The sequence below is a fragment of the Podarcis gaigeae genome, assembly GCF_964106915.1.
Source record: "Podarcis gaigeae genome assembly, chromosome: 7".
Classification (NCBI taxonomy): Eukaryota; Metazoa; Chordata; class Lepidosauria; order Squamata; family Lacertidae; genus Podarcis; species Podarcis gaigeae.
Window position 1 is genome coordinate 18,840,862 of NC_139683.1, and position 17,994 is coordinate 18,858,855.

Here is a 17,994-nt window from a genome sequence, read left to right on the forward strand (position 1 = left end):
GTTTACTTGTTAATAAACTAAAGGATGATGAATATTGTAGGCCAACAACATCTGGAGGAAAATATGTTATCTTGCTCAATAATTTTGCTGAAGGAACCTGCCTCCCCCTACACATTTGAAAGGCTGTAGAATATTAATCAGCCCAAGACCTCATTGAAGTGGAACATTTACTCCTGGTGCCTAAAAGTGTATAAGGAAAGCCAAACTGCCCTGGGGAGAACAGTCCAAAAACAGGGAGCCACTGCATAAAAGGCCTCTTTTGAGGTACCAACCCTCTCATGGAAAAGAAGGGCCACAGGTGATAAATGCAGAGTCCAGGTCTGTTTATATGGGAAGAGGTAGAGAGCCAGCATGGTGCAGTGGTTAGAGTGTCAGACTAGGACCTGGGATGTTTATATGGGGAGAGAAGTGTTTTTGTTTTAATTTTGTTTTCAGTTATTGCAATCCTGAGCCATTTAAGGCTTTATAGGTCAAAACCAACACTTTGAATTGGGCCAGGATTGGTGTAATATGCTCAAACATCTTGCCCCAGTGAGCAACCTGGCCACCGAATTCTGCAGCAGCTGAGGTTTCTGAACTGTCTTCAGAGGCAGCCCTATGTACAATGTGTTGCAGTAATCTAATTTTGATGTTGAGTCCCCATCTACTCTAGTCAGGTACAGTTACAGATTCCTGATCCCCATGCTCTAAGACAGGCATAGGCAAACTCAGCCCTCCAGATGTTTTGGGACTACAACTCCCACCATCCCTAGCTAACAGGACCGGTGGTCAGGGATGAGTTGTAGTCCCAAAACATCTGGAGGGCTGAGTTTGCCTATACCTGCTCTAAGAAATGTCCAGTGCAGTATAGACTTTTAAAAATTGCTGTAAAAGTATGAAATGTTCCACTTTTTCTTTTGCTGAAATGCTTGGCAAGAGAAAAACTAGCTCTTCTTGAAGAAGCAAATATCAGGACACCTTCTCTGTCCTGATAACAGCTCTCTTGTAATAATAAAATTAATGATCTTCATAGGCTAGCAGGTAGTAAAATCCACTCCAACACTCCTACAAGGCTAATTATTCTGCCCATAAAAAAACTGGACCTGAACCCTGAGGTATCAGGTCCTCAATATTTGTTTCTTAATGATTCATATCTCATATGATACTCAGACTTTAGCACGGCTGTGCTATGGCCATAATTTATTAGGTTGCAGCAATGATCTAAAAGCTGATCTGCAAGCAGAAAGTGACTTTAACAATGTGAATTTTCCTGGCCTCACTGCAAAATCCTCTGCTTCAGTTGCTTCTTCCTTTTCCAGTTCCAGTCTTCTCATTTTTCCAATCTTGTTTCCACTTCATTCTTGTATTCCTCCATTTATAGGTCAATATTACAAACTTTGTAACATTAAGGGGGGGGGGAGCTGAGTTCAGTTTTAAATGTGTCCCCCATGTTTCAGCCTGCTGAGAGTGTATGGCTCTACCCCTGATTTGACTCTTTTTGCTTTTCAAAGGTCCTGTTTCTCATTCTGTGCTGTTTCAATTTTATCCTAACATGGAAACCAGATTTGGAAATTCCTTACACAACACTGAAACAGCATTTGTTTCCCCTGTTATATGTAATCCCAGAGAAGTAACATGTAGCTTCCCTGACACTCTTCCGTGAGTTAGAAGGCTGCCTTGGAGAGATCGCCGTTGTGGGAGGGTTGAACTCAGCGACATAGTTGCCAAGCCAGCTGTTCAAAGCTTTGCTACTCTAGCTGCAGAAAACCATTCTCCATACCTCACTTGCAATCGTCCATGGCGATGCTACTGTAGTTAGGATATGTAACAGGATCTCTTTACTGAATAGAATACACTACCGAAGAATAGAAGCAACGTTTTCTTATGCACCACATGCTTATAGTCTAAAAATAAACAATATTAAGGAGCTCTCTGTGAACAGTTTTCTCTGCTGTGCAATAACATTACATATTGTGACAAATTTCTTCCTTGAGATGCTGAACTAGTGTGCAATTCATTAAGTAAATGAGATTATTTCCCCCCCTTCTAAATGGCAATTGTCCACTGACTAAATATCCTCTAAAGGCAAGATTGGGTATGTTTATTCTAGTCCATTTATGGATTCATGGCTGAATTCATTTTAATTCCCTTACCCTATTGGTTCTTTCAGAGTAATGTTTTGGGGCTAGTTTGGAATTGACCACTGGAGAGAGGTCTGTCCCTTGTATGAACTCAGAGTTGGATCCATTCCACTCAATTGTTTCCTTTAGTTAGACACTAGTTTTCATAAAGTGAGAATGTTTCTCGGCCTTTTGGCTAAGAACAAGTATAGTTTTTCCTATAAGGCATGGATGATTGCCAAGTCAAGGACAGTTTTGGAAGGAAATGTCTGGGTTTTGTAAACTCAGTGACTTTTAGAAAATAATTTCTCCCCAAGTGGTGGCAGTAGAGGTGGTAGAAAGTGGGCAGGGGTCCAGGGATTTGGTTTTCACTCAACTTGAAGCAGCAATAACAGGTTGCCTACCCCCAGTTTCACAGCACTGGACTACCTGGTAACTGGATGAGGTTGAATTCATGCTCCAAACTGGTTAATAAGCTTTTTTGCCTGCTCCATACTACTGTGATGCCTTTGGATTTGGTTCAATTCACCAAGGTGTCTACCAGCTAAGTAGGTCACAATGGGAGGGTACAGTGTAGATTTGAATGGGTGAGAGTAATGTCGATGCACTGATGAGCATCACATGGCATCAAGTTACTCAATGGAGGTTTACCACAACAAACTTCTCATGGATTGCTGGCTTGAGCGCATTTGACCCAAGGAATGCTTGTGATAAGCACGAACACATTGTGTTGCTGATCATTCAGAATTTGATAATTTAACAAGGTGAGGAGCAGAACAATGATATCAGCCAGCTCTCATCAGAGGAGTGAGGCTTCAGGCTAGTGAAGGTTGCAGTTAAATGGTTAATGATTATGCCATTTATGAATATAAGTCAGTAAAGTTCTTAAACCCATTTGCAAGTTGTATAGTTGTGCAATGCCACATGGTTCAATGGATAGCAGCTGACAATTGTTTGTGTCCTGTTCTGTTCATTTGTATCCTTTTCTTGCTGTATTTCCAACACACATTTCACTTACCATCCTTTTTATATGATAAGATGGATTTTATATTTGGAATCAGTTAGAATGTAACTTTAGACATTGAGTTTTTGGAACAGGAGTTGTTGAAATCTGATCCTTAGATTTGCTACATAAGCACAAATTATTTGGTTTGGATGGGGAGGGGACACATATACAAATGGCCCCACTAGTATTTTGCAACATATTTTGCTGCAACAATGTAGCACTAGTAGGAAAATGTACATGATCTGAGTTATAAGTGCACTGAGCATCCAGATGGTATTCTGGCAATGTGCTTGAAAAATGGGTATGGCATTTTGCATAACTTAGCAAGTATATATATATATCACTGTAAAACAAGGTGAAATTCTCAGTCTTTATATAAAAGTTCATAGTCATTAGATTATGACCATATGCTATTAGTGTTGCTGGTCTAAAACAAGATGCAGTAATACCTCTAAAGTTCAAGCAGTCTAAACAGTATTGCAAAAGCCTTTGCGCTATGGAATATTTGTTGGTCCGAACATATGGAATTATTTTAATGTCTCTGCTATTTAGGTATAATAGACCAATACAGTTACTGTGCTTTATTTGAAAATAATAAATGGAGCTAGGATTTAGGAGCCAGCTAGGGATCTATATCAAAAATTGGACAAGAGAAGCAAATTCCAATTAAGGCAAAAGAGAATTATATTTTCAGTAAATGCTGTCATAGGAGATATTCTTTCAAAAAGTCCGTTCTCCAAGGCAGGAGCGTGGGCATTTGCATAGGCTTTGTGTTAGATGTGATGTATTAGAAATTCTTTAATCCATGAGAATGGGATGAGAGATGTGATGTGAGATGGGGGATGTAGATGAGCGGGGAAAAGTTGACATGGAAAGAATAAGAGAGTTTAGGAAATGAGTTACATAAAACTTACACTTGTGTGGGGATGACTATTTATTTGTTTTTGTTTTTTTTAAATACTTATCAGCTGCCTTTAAGGGTAAAACCCTCTCAAATAGTCTTACGAAATAAAATAAAAAACCTATGCAGATCCAACCTCTAATCCTAGCCAGTGTTCATAATCCAGCCCATACGATACAAACTGCAGCTAAAAGGTGTACCAGAGGAAAGCAACTCAGAAGATTAAGGACCTTATGCAGAACGGTTGAGGGAGTTGGGTATGTTTATCCTTGAGAAGAGGAGACTGATGGGAAATATGATAGCCACCTTCAAATATCACATGGAGGATGGAGCAAACTTGTTTCCTCCTGCTCCGAAAGGTAATGATCGAACCAATGGCTTCAAGTTACAAGAAAGAGATTCCAACCAAACATCAGGAAGAACTTTCTAATGGTAAGAGTGGTTCGACAGTAGAACGGACTGCCTCAGAAAGTGGTGGACTCTCCTTCCTTTGAGGTCTTTGAACTAGGGTACTTTCCAGTTCTACAGTTCTCTGGTTCCCTAGCTAATGTACCTTCATGGCTTTGTCCTTGCTGCTATTAGACTGAATAAAGATACAGTGATACCTCAAGTTACATACGCTTCAGGTTACATACGCTTCAGGTTAAAGACTCCGCTAACCCAGAAATAGTGCTTCAGGTTAAGAACTTTGCTTCAGGATGAGAACAGAAATCGGGCTCCGGCGGCACGGCAGCAGCAGGAGGCCCCATTAGCTAAAGTAGTGCTTCAAGTTAAGAACAGTTTCAGGACCTCAGGAATGAATTAAGTACTTAACCTGAGGTACCACTGTATATTGTTTACTTCCAAGTAAGTAAGTCATTGTCTGTGTGTTTTGATACACACCTATACTTTTTACTTTGTTTCAGAGACTTTAAAAACTGATTAGTGATATGGGACAAAAGAACCACATGTTCACAGCATGCAGAAATACTCCCTCTTTCAAGCTATTTCCAGCTCTCTTTAATATATCTTCCTCAGTTGCATACCCCTTTCCTAGATAGACTTATATTGGTGTTTAGTATTCAGCGTGATTCTGAAATATAAATAATTTCCATTCTTATTATGGAAACATCCCCCCCGCCCTAACTAGGAATTTTCTCAAATCAACCAGTATAATTAGCAATTCATTTTCTTAATACTTATTACCAAAGCTTCTCAACAATTAATTAATCATGTTTCCTTTCAGAGCACTTTGTGTAAATATTGGCTACAATTAGAGATTTGTCACCCAAGGGAACTGTTGGCACTCCCACATATAGGCTATTGTTTAAACAGAGATAATAGAATTTCAACTTGCTATTTCACATGCTTAGTTTTAATATGACTGCCTGCGTTTATGTGCCTACTACATTTCTCTCCCCACCCTTTTCAGCTTTGTGCGGCGGAGATGTTAGAGGACCAAGTGGGACTATTTTATCTCCAGGCTATCCTGAATTGTATCCCAATTCACTGAATTGCACATGGACTGTGGATGTTACTCATGGAAAAGGTATAGAATTACATTTTTCATAACCACAACACATTTTACATAATTTTCGTTCTAGTTTTGAGTTTCTATTTTCTCATAAATTTATTCAGCAGGATGATGACTACAAATGACACCAAGTGCAAAAGTTGACTTAAAATGGGGCAGGAAACCACTTTCAGCCTGAGGGCCTCATAGCAGGTAGATCCAGAGCCAAAATGAAGAGGAACAATAGATGCAACTTATACTTTTGCACCATAGGCTAAATGTAAGCTGCATAAAAGCCAAAGTGTTTCTACACACCTTCTACAGGGTGAGTCCTTTAAATTAGGCCCTGTGGATACAGAGTACACATGTTCCATGGGGCCTCTTTTGAAAGACCGCCCTGTATATCCACCATCAAGGAAAACAACAAGTTGAGAATACATTCCAGCTATTCAAAAGCACACTGGGCAAAGAGCAGGACAGGTGAGGGGCTTGACCTGTAGAAAGTCCCATGGGTTGGATAAAGAGACCTTATAAATTAACTCAGCCTCCTTAGATTCTATAGCTTCGTGTAATAATTTTATGTATCTGTAATTCCCAGTTTACCCTCAACATACTGTATTGCTGAGTCAAAAGAGCCTCCTCGCTTCTGCTGCCCCATTTTCACACTGTGAATGTGGGGAGGCTATTCTTGAAGTTTTTGATGATGGGCTGGCAAATAACTAGCATGCAGGTGGACTGCCACTTCAACCTTTATTCTGGAATTGCTCTGACACAAAAAGGACATTTGAGATCAAGGATTTGGGGTTGTTTACTAGAATCACTTTTTGTTTATATACATGGGGAATCCAATCAAAGGTTACCAAAATGCACTGTTCATACTTGCCTTGTGGTCATGTAGTGAGTTTCATCCATCACTGCATTCCTGAGATAAATAACGCTGTGACTGATAATGTAGGGACCTTACACACTTTTCTGAACAGCTGGAAGTTGAAGATCACTTTCTGCATGGCAGCTGACAGACTGATTTAAAAAGTCCTTCCCCACAGAGATAAGCCATTCATTTCAGTGTCTCTGACCACTGCAGATCTATTCCAGTCAATGTAGTGATATACTAGTGGAGGTAAATCACGATAAATGTAAATTGCTAAGCATAGCAACCTGATATAATTTGCTGCCAGAGTGAAGAAAATACTTAGATATGAAAAGGATAGAACCCAGAAGGTCCTAATGACAGAGGGGCACTTTTTAATATTATCGCACTGAATAGGCAAAGTAGAAATGTAATAGTCTACCTTTAGTTTAGTTTTTAGTTACATGTCCTTTCCCTTTGGTGCACCATGTCCACGGCAGCTCACGATAAGCATTAAATAAATATCACAGCATTTTGGAGACAATTATAAGTCATGCCAACAAATTCAAACAAAACTACAAGTAAACCAATTAATAATAACATAATGTCATCAAACATAAATCATCACCATCATCAGTGCTTTGTTTCTTAAAAAAAATGTTTAGGGGTACTCTCATTTTCCTACTCATATTGAAATCCTGCCCCTCAATGAGGCCAAACTTAGATTCACAAAATGTTTAGGGGTATGCGTACCCCTGCACCCCCCCAAAAAGCACTGATAATGATTATTATTTCTTAAATTTCTATAACACCCTTCATCCAAGAATCACAGGGCAGTTTACAATATAAAAACATAAAGATACAGAACATAGTAACAAACAAAAATAATATCCCCCATAGTATAATGTTGATGGTGATAAATACATTATAAAGAGATACAACTCGGTAACTAAGTAACTCACACCTGACAATATAATAAAGTCAGAAGAATTTGGTCAGAATTGACAGAAGAGATGAGGAAAAGCTAGATGTTGGAAGATTAATGAGTAAAGGAAGTACTTTTTTCAGATGGCGCAAAACTAAATTGTGGAATTTTTTCAACCACAGTGTGCAGAGTTGTTTTAATTGACTGGCTACCCCAGTCTTCTGATGCATTTGCACTGGCTCCTAGTGTTGGACTTGCTGCATTCAGGGTGCCATATGTGGTTAAGAGCCAGTGTGGTGTAGTGGTTAAGAGCGGTGGACTCATAATCTGGTGAACCAGGTTCGCATCCCCACTCTTCCACATTCACCTTGGGCTAGTCGCACTTCTCTGAAGTCTCTCAGAGTGTTTGTTGTGGGGGAGGAAGGGAAAAGGAGATTGTTAGCCACTTTGAGTCTCCTTAGGGTAGTGATAAAGTGGGGTATCAAATCCAAATTCTTCTTCTTCTTTCTCCATTGTATCCTCAAAATAGCCTCAGGGTAGGATAAGACTGAGAAACACAGATCGGGTTAAATTAAGATCTGTGTGATGATTTGAATATGGATCACTCTGGCTTTCATCCAAATGGTATATCCAACTGTTTCTCTTCTATTGTTCAGTTCAGTGGAGGACTCCCATGGATGGAAGTAAATTAGTGTTTTATTGATTCCTCCTTTCCTTTTCAGCCCACCCCACCCCAAAAAGAAAAAAAACTGTCCCAGAGAACTGGGAGAGCCTTTGGAAGAGTAAAGGAGGCAACCCCAACACTTTATCCATTGCACTAGATTTCAGTTGTTAACACAGTCCATCCACACACTATTGAAATATGAAGCAAAGCAACAGGACAAAATTAGATACAACCTCAACACTTTATCCATTACACCACATTACAATTGTGAGCACATTCCATCAAGAGGCTATTGAAATACTGTACTTGGGAATTTTTTAATCAAGAAAAAGGTGTCTCTAGAACAACTGAGACACCTTTTTCTTGATTAAAAAATTCCCAAGTATTTCAATAGTGTCTTGATGGAATGTGCTCATAATTGTAATGTGGTGTAATGGATAAAGCGTTGAGGTTGTAGCTAATTTTGTTCTTTTGCTTAGGTTCATATTTCAGTATCATTCCTGACAATATTGTTTTTCTTTCTTTGCAGATGATTACTGCACTGCAGTTTAATAATAAAACCTTTACAGGCATAGGCAAACTCGGCTCTCCAGATGTTTTGGGACTACAACTCCCATCATCCCTGACCGCTGGTCCTGTTAGCTAGGAATGATGGGAGTTGTAGTCCCAAAACATCTGGAGGGCCGAGTTTGCCTATGCCTGCTTTAGTACACCTCAGAACAAACTTGTCCTCAACTTGCATGTTTCACCAAATTCAAATGACACTGTTACAAAAAGCCATTTTAGTTTGGAAAGTTACATTTGATTGCCTTTAAAAAGGCAAACAAAACTCATTCATCACTTCTGTAAATGATGAGCAATGGCTTCAGTGTAAGCAATCTTTGTCCTCCTACCCAGTCACAAAATATAGATTAACACATAGAAATGATATATATATATATATATATATATATATATATATATATATATATATATATATATATAAAATATAAATCTTACTTTTCCCCTACCTCACACAAAAAAAGCTGGGGGAATGAGAACAAGGATAATGTAAGTTGTGTTTAATTTTCTGAGTCTGTTTGTAATGAAATGTATGAGTTTAATCAGTGATATAATTGCTTTCATGTTAACTATGTGATATGTGAGTCTAATTTTATTTTTCTAATAGGAGTGCAGTTCACCTTTCACACCTTTCATTTGGAAGATCATCACGACTACTTACTAATCACGGAGAATCGCAGCTTCACTCAGCCTCTGGCACGCCTGACTGGCTCAGAACTTCCGTCAGCAATCAACGCTGGTCTCTATGGAAATTTCAGGGCTCAGTTGCGCTTTATTTCTGACTTTTCAATATCATATGAAGGATTTAATATTACTTTCTCTGGTAAGGCAGCAAAATGAGCTATTTGTATAAAGTGGAGAAACATTTGCTATTTTACTGGGCTTGATCTCAAAGAGGCAGAGGTGGTGGTGTTGGGAGAAAGCAACAGTCCAAATATATTTGTTATGATAGTAACTTTTCTTACACTTCTTAAAAATAGACCTTACAATTGTTTTCGTTGTCGCTTCTGTAATAACAATCTCAGTTCATCTGCTGTGGCATTTCCAGTAGTGGACGCTGAAGAAAATGATAATAAACTGTAAAGCACATTATTCATTGGGAAAATCACACTGTATCAGAGTGATTTGAAGTCTAATTTCAAGAAGTGGGATTCCAAATGAGCCCATGAGGAAATTGGCCATGCTTTTATGCTGCAGTTATTTTGGTTCATTTTTTGTGTCAGACTCAGAGACATTTATAGCTCTTATAGGAATGGTAAGCATGCATCTCTCAGACGCTATGAGTGTTTATGGGCATGGTTTTTTAAATTGTAGCTGAATTGCCTATTTACTTATATGATCATTTATTCTGAAAATGTATCTGAAGGCTAAATTGTACCTGAGGCTCAGGTACAAATGTGTGCTTGTTATAATGCACAGGGTGGGTGATGAAGAAGCCTTTAATTTTTTTTAAGCAATAATTTGATTTTGATTATTTTTTTTGCCTCTGTAGAATATAATCTTGAACCTTGTGAGGATCCTGGGACTCCTCAGTTTGGAAGCAGAATAGGATTTAACTTTGGAGTTGGAGACACTCTAACATTCTCCTGTTCTTCTGGATACCGCTTGGAAGGGGCTTCAGAGATTATCTGCCTCGGTGGAGGCCGAAGAGTGTGGAGTGCACCTCTGCCCAGGTGTGTGGGTACGTGGTCAGCTGCTTTCATTTGCTTGTATGTGTAGTCATTGTCCATGGAGTTGCAACTATACCGCATGGATAAGCATGATACCACTCCAATTAGTTCTGAAACAATATAGCCTTTGCATCTCCCATGTCTTTTCACCTTAATTTGTCAGGTTTCCTGGTTCTATTCGCAGGCGAATGTTCAGTGTTCAGAGTAGGGAGATAGATGCTTTTGATCATTTCCCCACATTACAAATAATGCATTTTGGGAGAGCTCCATCACAAAGACCTTTCACAACCCTTGAGATTTGCCTGGGCTAGAAGCTCCATAACAGTGTATGGGGATTATTTCATCTGGCAAAGTGTAATGCTTCTGCAGATGCAACATTTGCCATTGTGCAATACTGAATCCTACCCTTCATTTTTAAATTTTAGCAAAAATGAATCCCAGATCTAAGTTATCCACATTTTTTTCCATTTGTTCTGGCACTGAAAGTACGACATACCTATTCTTTCTTTATTGGGATTATACCATTAAAACTCTCAAAAGAAGAGGGGGAATTGTCCTAATCTCTCAAAATAGCATCCCTTTGTTTGGAATAATGAATGAGGTTCTTAGGAAATGGATTGTTGTGTTGTATAAAGATTTTTTTCTTTGAGTGGCTTAGAATTTAGAAGCAAATTAGAACATTATACATTGTAAAATCTTAATTTTGCCATACATTTTCCTAATTAAACCCCACAGATACATTTTATCCTTCCTTGATTTAAAATGTATTTAAAGCTGCTGAATAGAGAAGTGCACTTGATAAAAGAGATTGTGCTCTACTAAAAAATTCCCTAGGCGTGAGAAATGTCACCCTTGTACTGCAGTTTTATCTAGTATTAAGATGCCCATATGTTCCTGCAGCCTTCCTGCATCACTTAGCTTCTTCTATATGGGATATTGGAACAGGGCCAGGATTCTCAATAGTTTTTTGAAATTTCAAGTTGATATGTCAACCAAATAACATGTTCATTTGAGTTTTTCCCCATGAGAAAATAGTGCATGCTCAAAATACTGTCATCTCTCCTTGCACTGCTGAATCTCTCTTACAGTAGAAATGTTTGGGGATTTTGAACAACAATTTATTATGCAGAAATTGCAAAAGAAAGAGATACTTTTGCAGACATACCCTGTCACTTCACCTACCCAACTTTCCACCACTGTGATTGGTGGACAGGTGTTCCTCTTCCTTTCCTTCTTACCTAATAACACCCATCACCCGTTATTTCGCTCACTAAGTCTTTTCGAAAAGAGTGGAAGGGAAGTTTTTCTGCAGTCAATAAACCCGAGGGCTATGCCAACTGAGAAGCCCAGGCAGATGTCAAGTATTCCTCAAACAGCTTCTGCTCTTTTGGAGCCATTGACCTTCAAGCTATGAGTGTCCAGCACTTTAAGGACTGCAGGATATGTAAGTGGGGAGGGTGCTTTGGATTTTCACCCTTCTTCCGTTATGAGAACTAATCAAAGATATTTGAAATGTAGGGCTCAGTTTCAGTACTGGGACCTTTGTTTCAAGGAATCTATTGCGAGTTTTACCCTCACATACAAGCACCTTGAGTCTTGAGATAATGTGGAAGCCACCAAAGAACCCAGGCATGGCACAAATGGAAATGCAGTTTGTCGTTGCAGTTGTCATTGCAATTTATGTATCTTGGGATTATTCAAATAAAATAAAATATAGACCACTCTGCGATATTGCACATTGTTGCAGCCATATACGAAGGTGTTGCAAATGGTGCTTCTTTGTAGCTCTTACCAAATACGAAGATCTGGGATAGCGCTGTCAGTACAGCATGAAACTTGATCTCGGGGTCATGAGTTTGAGCCCCACATTGGGCAAAAAGATTCCAGCATTGCAGGAGGTTGGACTAGATGATCCTCATGCTCCCTTCCAACTCTACAGTTCTGGCTAGTTCCTTTTGTGCACCAGCCCACAGAGTGTAAGAAAGAAGGGGTACAACGTTTCACACTCCAGTTAATCAGAGATTGTGCTGATTTATGACCTAGCTATACTGTCTGCATATATGTACATGATGAAAAAATGAGAGGGGGATCCAGGTTTAAATATTGGTGATGTGTTTTCATGTGCAAGGGGCAGTTGCTTATTCTAGGATCATCAAAACATTATTTAATCAAAGTGACTTCCATGTAAATATGATTAGGATAGGGTTCCATGATTGGAGTAGATTAGGTGTTTCTGCCGCAACATGATGTACTATTGTCACCCTGGGCTTTCTGATGAATGTAGATGAAATGACTTTTTTCATTCCAACTTTTTATTGCCTCTCATCATAATAAGATTATTAAAGGTGATAAAACTTGCCATTTTCCTTCCTTCTTTCCTTCCTTCCTTCCTTCTTCCCTCTATCTTTCTCTTTCTCTTTTCTTTAATTGTGGGTTAGACCATGCATATCACTTAGTTACACTACACTTGCAATGTGATTTCTTTGTTTTTAATAAAGTATTCACAACTTTCATTCAATCTTAATGCAGTTTCTGTATGGAACTTGTTTCCCTCTGTTATTTTATTAGGTAGAATTATTTTTGCTCCCTTTGATTACATTGATCACTTTTGAATAACTCTTGGTTTTCCATCGATATTTATTCCACCCATGACTGTGCTTCATTTTATTGTATCAACACTGGAGATGATTTATTCTTCCAAAGATTGTATAAGTATTTCCCAAGGCATTGTTTCAGGTTTATTGCCCTGTTTTCAGAAATGTCTGGAAAAATGAATAGAGGTGATACAAGTGGAGCAACAAAATCAGAGATAAATATTTCAGAACAGAAAGTTTAAATAATTAGTGTGACTAATAATGTACAGATATAACAATTAGTACATAAACATATAGAGGCAAGGAAAATGTGTCTCATATATCAGAATCAAACATTTATTTTTGTCACAGAACTTTAGATAGCGGCAAATGTATATGATATGATATTTGATAGTATTTGCACTTCCCACATAAGTGAAACGTTTGATGTTCTCTGTTGAGCTATACCTCGAATTCTGTTTTACTTACAGCTGAATGTGGAGCCTCTGCCACAAATAATGAAGGAATTTTGCTGTCCCCCAATTACCCACTCAACTATGAAAACAACCACGAATGTATCTACAGCATTCAAGTGCAAGCAGGAAAAGGAATCAACATATCTGCCAGAACATTCCATTTAGCACAAGCAGATGTTCTTAAGGTACATTGTGATTTTGGGCTGATGTATTTGTTATCTCAAAACATATATAATTCATCTGGTTATCCCACTGTATTAAAGGCAACCAAACATTTAACTAGAGTGGATACCTAACTTCACATCACCACCATTATCATTACATGGACCATTACATACTTTTCTATAACCTTATGTTCACAGGAATTAGTTTATTGGTTTATTGATTTATTAAATTGCCAGTACTGATCTTGAAAACAGTTTTATATTTGTAGGTAAGTAATAGTAATCCGTATTTGTATTTTTGCATGTTTATTTGCAAATAAATTTATTTGCAATTTGATGAATGTAAATTTAAAATAAATAATTGTAAATAATAATAGTAGTAGTAATAAATTCTAGTGGGATTATAGTCAACTGATGTGTTAAATTAATACCTATGTAACATCTACCTGAATCTTCTTAAACATGTTTCATTACATCCATTGTAACAATATTTCAGAAACAATTTATCTTCTTCCTCCATTTAACAGATAGCCTTTATCAGCATTTCAATTTGCTTAAATCATGAATTAAGTTGATAAGCCAATTTAGTTTTTGTTGTTCGTTTGTTGTTAACTTTTAGTTATTTTCTTCTTTTCATTGGTAAGCTATAGGGCCACATCATTTTCATGTGTCCTAGCACAGTGCCGCATATGTGTTTCACTCAAGAATGTCTCCTTCCATATCCTACTGAAACTCATAATGCAGTCTCAATTGCAGACAGTGAAAGGCTTTGCGGTGGGGCTCATTGCCCTTCCATTTTTATCGGAGTACAACTCTCTGCATAATTGAACAGAGGCTGGCTGGGGCTGACAGGAGTCAAGAGTTCCATAACATTAGGAGGGTCACAGGTTCACTGTTATTTAAGTAATTACTGTAAGAACCCTGTTGGGTCAGGCTGAAAGACCATCTGGTCCATCATTCTGGTCCAAATATGTCCAAATAGATACTTACAGAAAGCCCATGAGCAGGGAACAAGAGCAACAGCTCCAGGGTTTTCCACCTGTTGAAAGGAAACCAGTCTTCCTGGTGAGCATGGTGACTTTCGTAGGTTACCTGGGAAAATGACTCCACAGGCACCATTAGATAAGTGAGTGGGAAGGAAATGGGATTGATGGAGGGTGAATGCATCTGAGATGCATGCCAAGAACAGGAAGTGGGGCAGTTGCACTTATTTTGTAATTCAGCTGGGCACATAAAGATGAATTAGTTTCTGTTACATGCTAGGTAACCATAGCAGGTTTGGTGGCATCATTTGTTTCAGCCAATTGATATTCCTTCAGTTTGTGTGTGGTTTAGATCTCCACCTTGTGCATCACTTACTAACACTGAATCTCATTTTCCATTGTATTGCCCATTCAGCCAGTATAGAGAAATTCTTTTGAATCTCTTCATGGTCTAGTTGGTTTTTCACCAACCTGAATAATTTGGTGTCATCTGCAGGCTAGAAGACTAATGGTCTCATTTGGTGTTAGGCAGCTTCATGTGCTCATGTGTTCAATGTAAAGGTGAAAACAAGGCTAATAATTCAGTCCTATGCATATCTGCTCAGAAGTAATTCCCATTGAGTTCAGTGGGTCTTACTTCCAGGTAAATGAGTATAGGAATGCAGCCTAAGATGTGTGGGGTTTTTTTCTTATTCCAATATTTAAGAAATCATTTGATATAAAATAACATAAATATGAAGCATACCATATTAATTTTTAATGTTTTCAGTTCACACCATAAGGAGAAAAATACTTTTATGTTGATATAAGCTGATACCAAATGTTTATTTTGTATTTTTTAAGTACAAGATAAACTTTTAATCCTTTGTGTTTTACTTGTGTCAGAAATGAAATGTAGATTTTAGTCAAGTGCAAATATAAGTATTCCTTAAAGATTCTAAGCATTAAATATAGCATCTATAGATAATCAATCTGAAGTTTTAATTCTTCATAAACTCAAAATGGAACATGACAACTTCTGATCTGAAAACTGCATTTGAAACTGGCTGAATGCTATTAAATACAGATTGCGTCTTGAAATGTTTTTGTCATCAAAGTGTGGTTTCAAGCGTATCTGCAGGTGGAGAAAACCTGCTCAGGATAGGAAGTTGAATGAATGAATGAATGAATGAATGAATGAATATCTTTGGCTTCCAATTTATATATAGATTACGTTGTCCTTCCACCTTTCAACCAGTTAATCTGTTTGTTCTATTGTGATCTATTTTGTTTGCTTTCAATATCAATCTGCAAAACTCCTTATTTAGTGAAATTCTTCAGTGGCTGCTTTCATATCACAACTGGAAAGAGATTGCATTTATTTATTTATTTATTTATTTATTTATTTATTTATTTATTTGTTGCATGATGTGGAAATGAGTATACCAAATTATCACTCACTGTGTATGGATGCTAACATTAAAATATTGGCAGTGGCAAAGCAAGTGCAGGAATTAAACAAACTCTGTGCTGAAATGGAAACCCTATTCCTGGCTACTCCTGTGCAGGTTTTGGGTTTTTCTTTCTCTTTGAATTGACTTAGCTTAAAAAGAAGACAATGTTTAGAAAATACCTTGTGCCCAACATGTAATAAGGAAATGCAACAGCCTAGATCTGTTTCCTAATTGAAATATGGGACTTACTTTGCTGCTTCTCCGTTATGCCTATTTAAATTATGCAAGGCCAATTTGTTTTACAGATATATGATGGGAGGGATAATACAGCACACTTGCTAGGTGCATTCACTGGTGCTTCCCTGAGAGGATTGACACTGAGCAGTACTTCAAATCACCTTTGGCTTGAGTTTAATTCAGATTCAGAGGGAACAGATGAAGGTTTTCAGCTTGTTTATACCAGTAAGTATTTCAGAAAGTAGAACAAGGGATAGGGTACGGAAAAGCCATGACCACTCTGTTCCTCATCCTGAGAATGGGCCATGCAAGCTCATTTTGAATGGATAACAGACACTTCTACATTGTTGTTTTGGGGTGGGATTCAGTCACATACTGTCAAATACAAATTGCACAATGATGGTTGATTTGGAGCGCATGTGCAGCAAACCCACTTTATCTGTAACTCAGGTTTTTTGGGGGGTGGGGGGATAATAAGGAAAGTGATGGGAAGATGCACGGGAAGTGTGAGACAACATTTTCAGGACACAACATTGCCTAATGCCCCCACAAACAGATCAGACTGAATGCAGAACAATTTGTACTTCAGCTTTGAATGTTCTTTTTGTTGGCATGTTCATGGCACAGAAATTAAATAATTCAGGTTTAAATACACACACACAAATGAATGATGAATCATGTGCCAGCAAACTTCCTAGTTTGGTGACACTACCATTTTCTCCTCTTTCACAGGTTTTGAACTTTCTCATTGTGAGGATCCAGGTGTGCCACAATTTGGGTACAAGATAAGTGATCAAGGCCACTTTGCCGGCAGCACCATCATTTATGGATGCAATCCTGGCTACACACTCCATGGAAGCAGCCTTCTTAAGTGCATGACTGGAGAAAGAAGGGCATGGGACTATCCTCTGCCATCTTGTATCGGTACTAGATTTCTCTTTAGCTTTACCATTTGCCTTTATCCCAGTCCAGTGTCACCAAGCAAGCTTTGTGGTTGAGCAGAGATTTGATCCTGGATTACTGCATATCTGGAGAGGACTGTCCTTCAGGGACAACTGCGGACATGAAACCAAGCCTAACAAGGAAGTGCTCTGACCATAACAAAGGAGTTATGTCAACCTCCCCCTATTTTCAAATTATCCTACCTAAGCCCTGGGGCAAAGACCAAATTGAGGAATACTTTGCTCTGTCAATAATAAGTAAAGAGAGCCCCATAATTGTCATGGAAGCCATGAAGTCCAAAGATAGATCACTATGGTGTAGATGCTAAATTCTCCAGAATGGTTGTCCTGGAGTTCGCCAATACCATACTCAGCCAGTTTGGTCAGGGTAGCTTCTGGGCAGTAGCTATTTTTATTACCGGCATGAAGAGGGAGGTTTGTTTCTAGAAATGCATCCTGTGGAAGGGAAAGTTTACCTATTACCTTCCCACCCCCAAATGGAATGGAAATTGCTCCTGTCACTAAGATCCTTCATCTCTTTGGTGACAGTTTCTTTCCCAGTAGCAGTTTCCGCCTCCCTAAATTGTGCCACAGATTAAAGTTGCCAACTAAAAGATAGAATTCCTACTCTGTTTTTACTCTTCCTCTGACAGGGGATCCAAGATAAACAGATGAGCATGATTTACCTGGTGATCTGGGCGACAGGAAGACAGGTCACAGTTTATGATAAGGATAATACAAAATGGACAGAAATGACAAACTTTTTAAAGGTTTAGAAATGGGGGTGAGGGGAGATGCCCCTCTACCAACTTGTTCATGAGTATGACGTGAGTGCCTGTGTGAGTGCCTGGAGGCGGTTGGAGGATGGATGGCGGCTAATGGATTGAAGTTGAATCCTGACAAGACAGAAGTACTGTTTTTGGGGGACAGGGGGTGGCTGGTGTGGAGGACTCTCTGGTCCTGAATGGGGTAACTGTGCCCCTGAAGGACCAGGTGCACAGCCTGGGAATCATTTTGGA

The 17,994-nt window shown here is 38.6% G+C and overlaps 1 protein-coding gene across 5 annotated transcripts in view; it reads left to right on the forward strand.

Annotated features, from left to right (window-relative positions):
* Window positions 1-17,994, forward strand: part of CSMD3 (CUB and Sushi multiple domains 3) — a 580,687-nt gene that overhangs the window by 382,254 nt on the left and 180,439 nt on the right. For all 5 annotated transcript variants that reach the window (XR_014566768.1, XM_083748860.1, XM_083748861.1 and 2 more), the window contains 6 exons: window positions 5,418-5,534; window positions 9,106-9,321; window positions 9,991-10,179; window positions 13,233-13,402; window positions 16,103-16,259; window positions 16,767-16,958. Coding sequence is in view for 4 of the 5 variants with exons in the window: in XM_083748860.1 (XP_083604986.1) it covers window positions 5,418-5,534; window positions 9,106-9,321; window positions 9,991-10,179; window positions 13,233-13,402; window positions 16,103-16,259; window positions 16,767-16,958 (1,041 nt within the window). In the remaining variant the exon portion in view is untranslated. The remainder of the gene's footprint in view (window positions 1-5,417; window positions 5,535-9,105; window positions 9,322-9,990; window positions 10,180-13,232; window positions 13,403-16,102; window positions 16,260-16,766; window positions 16,959-17,994) is intronic.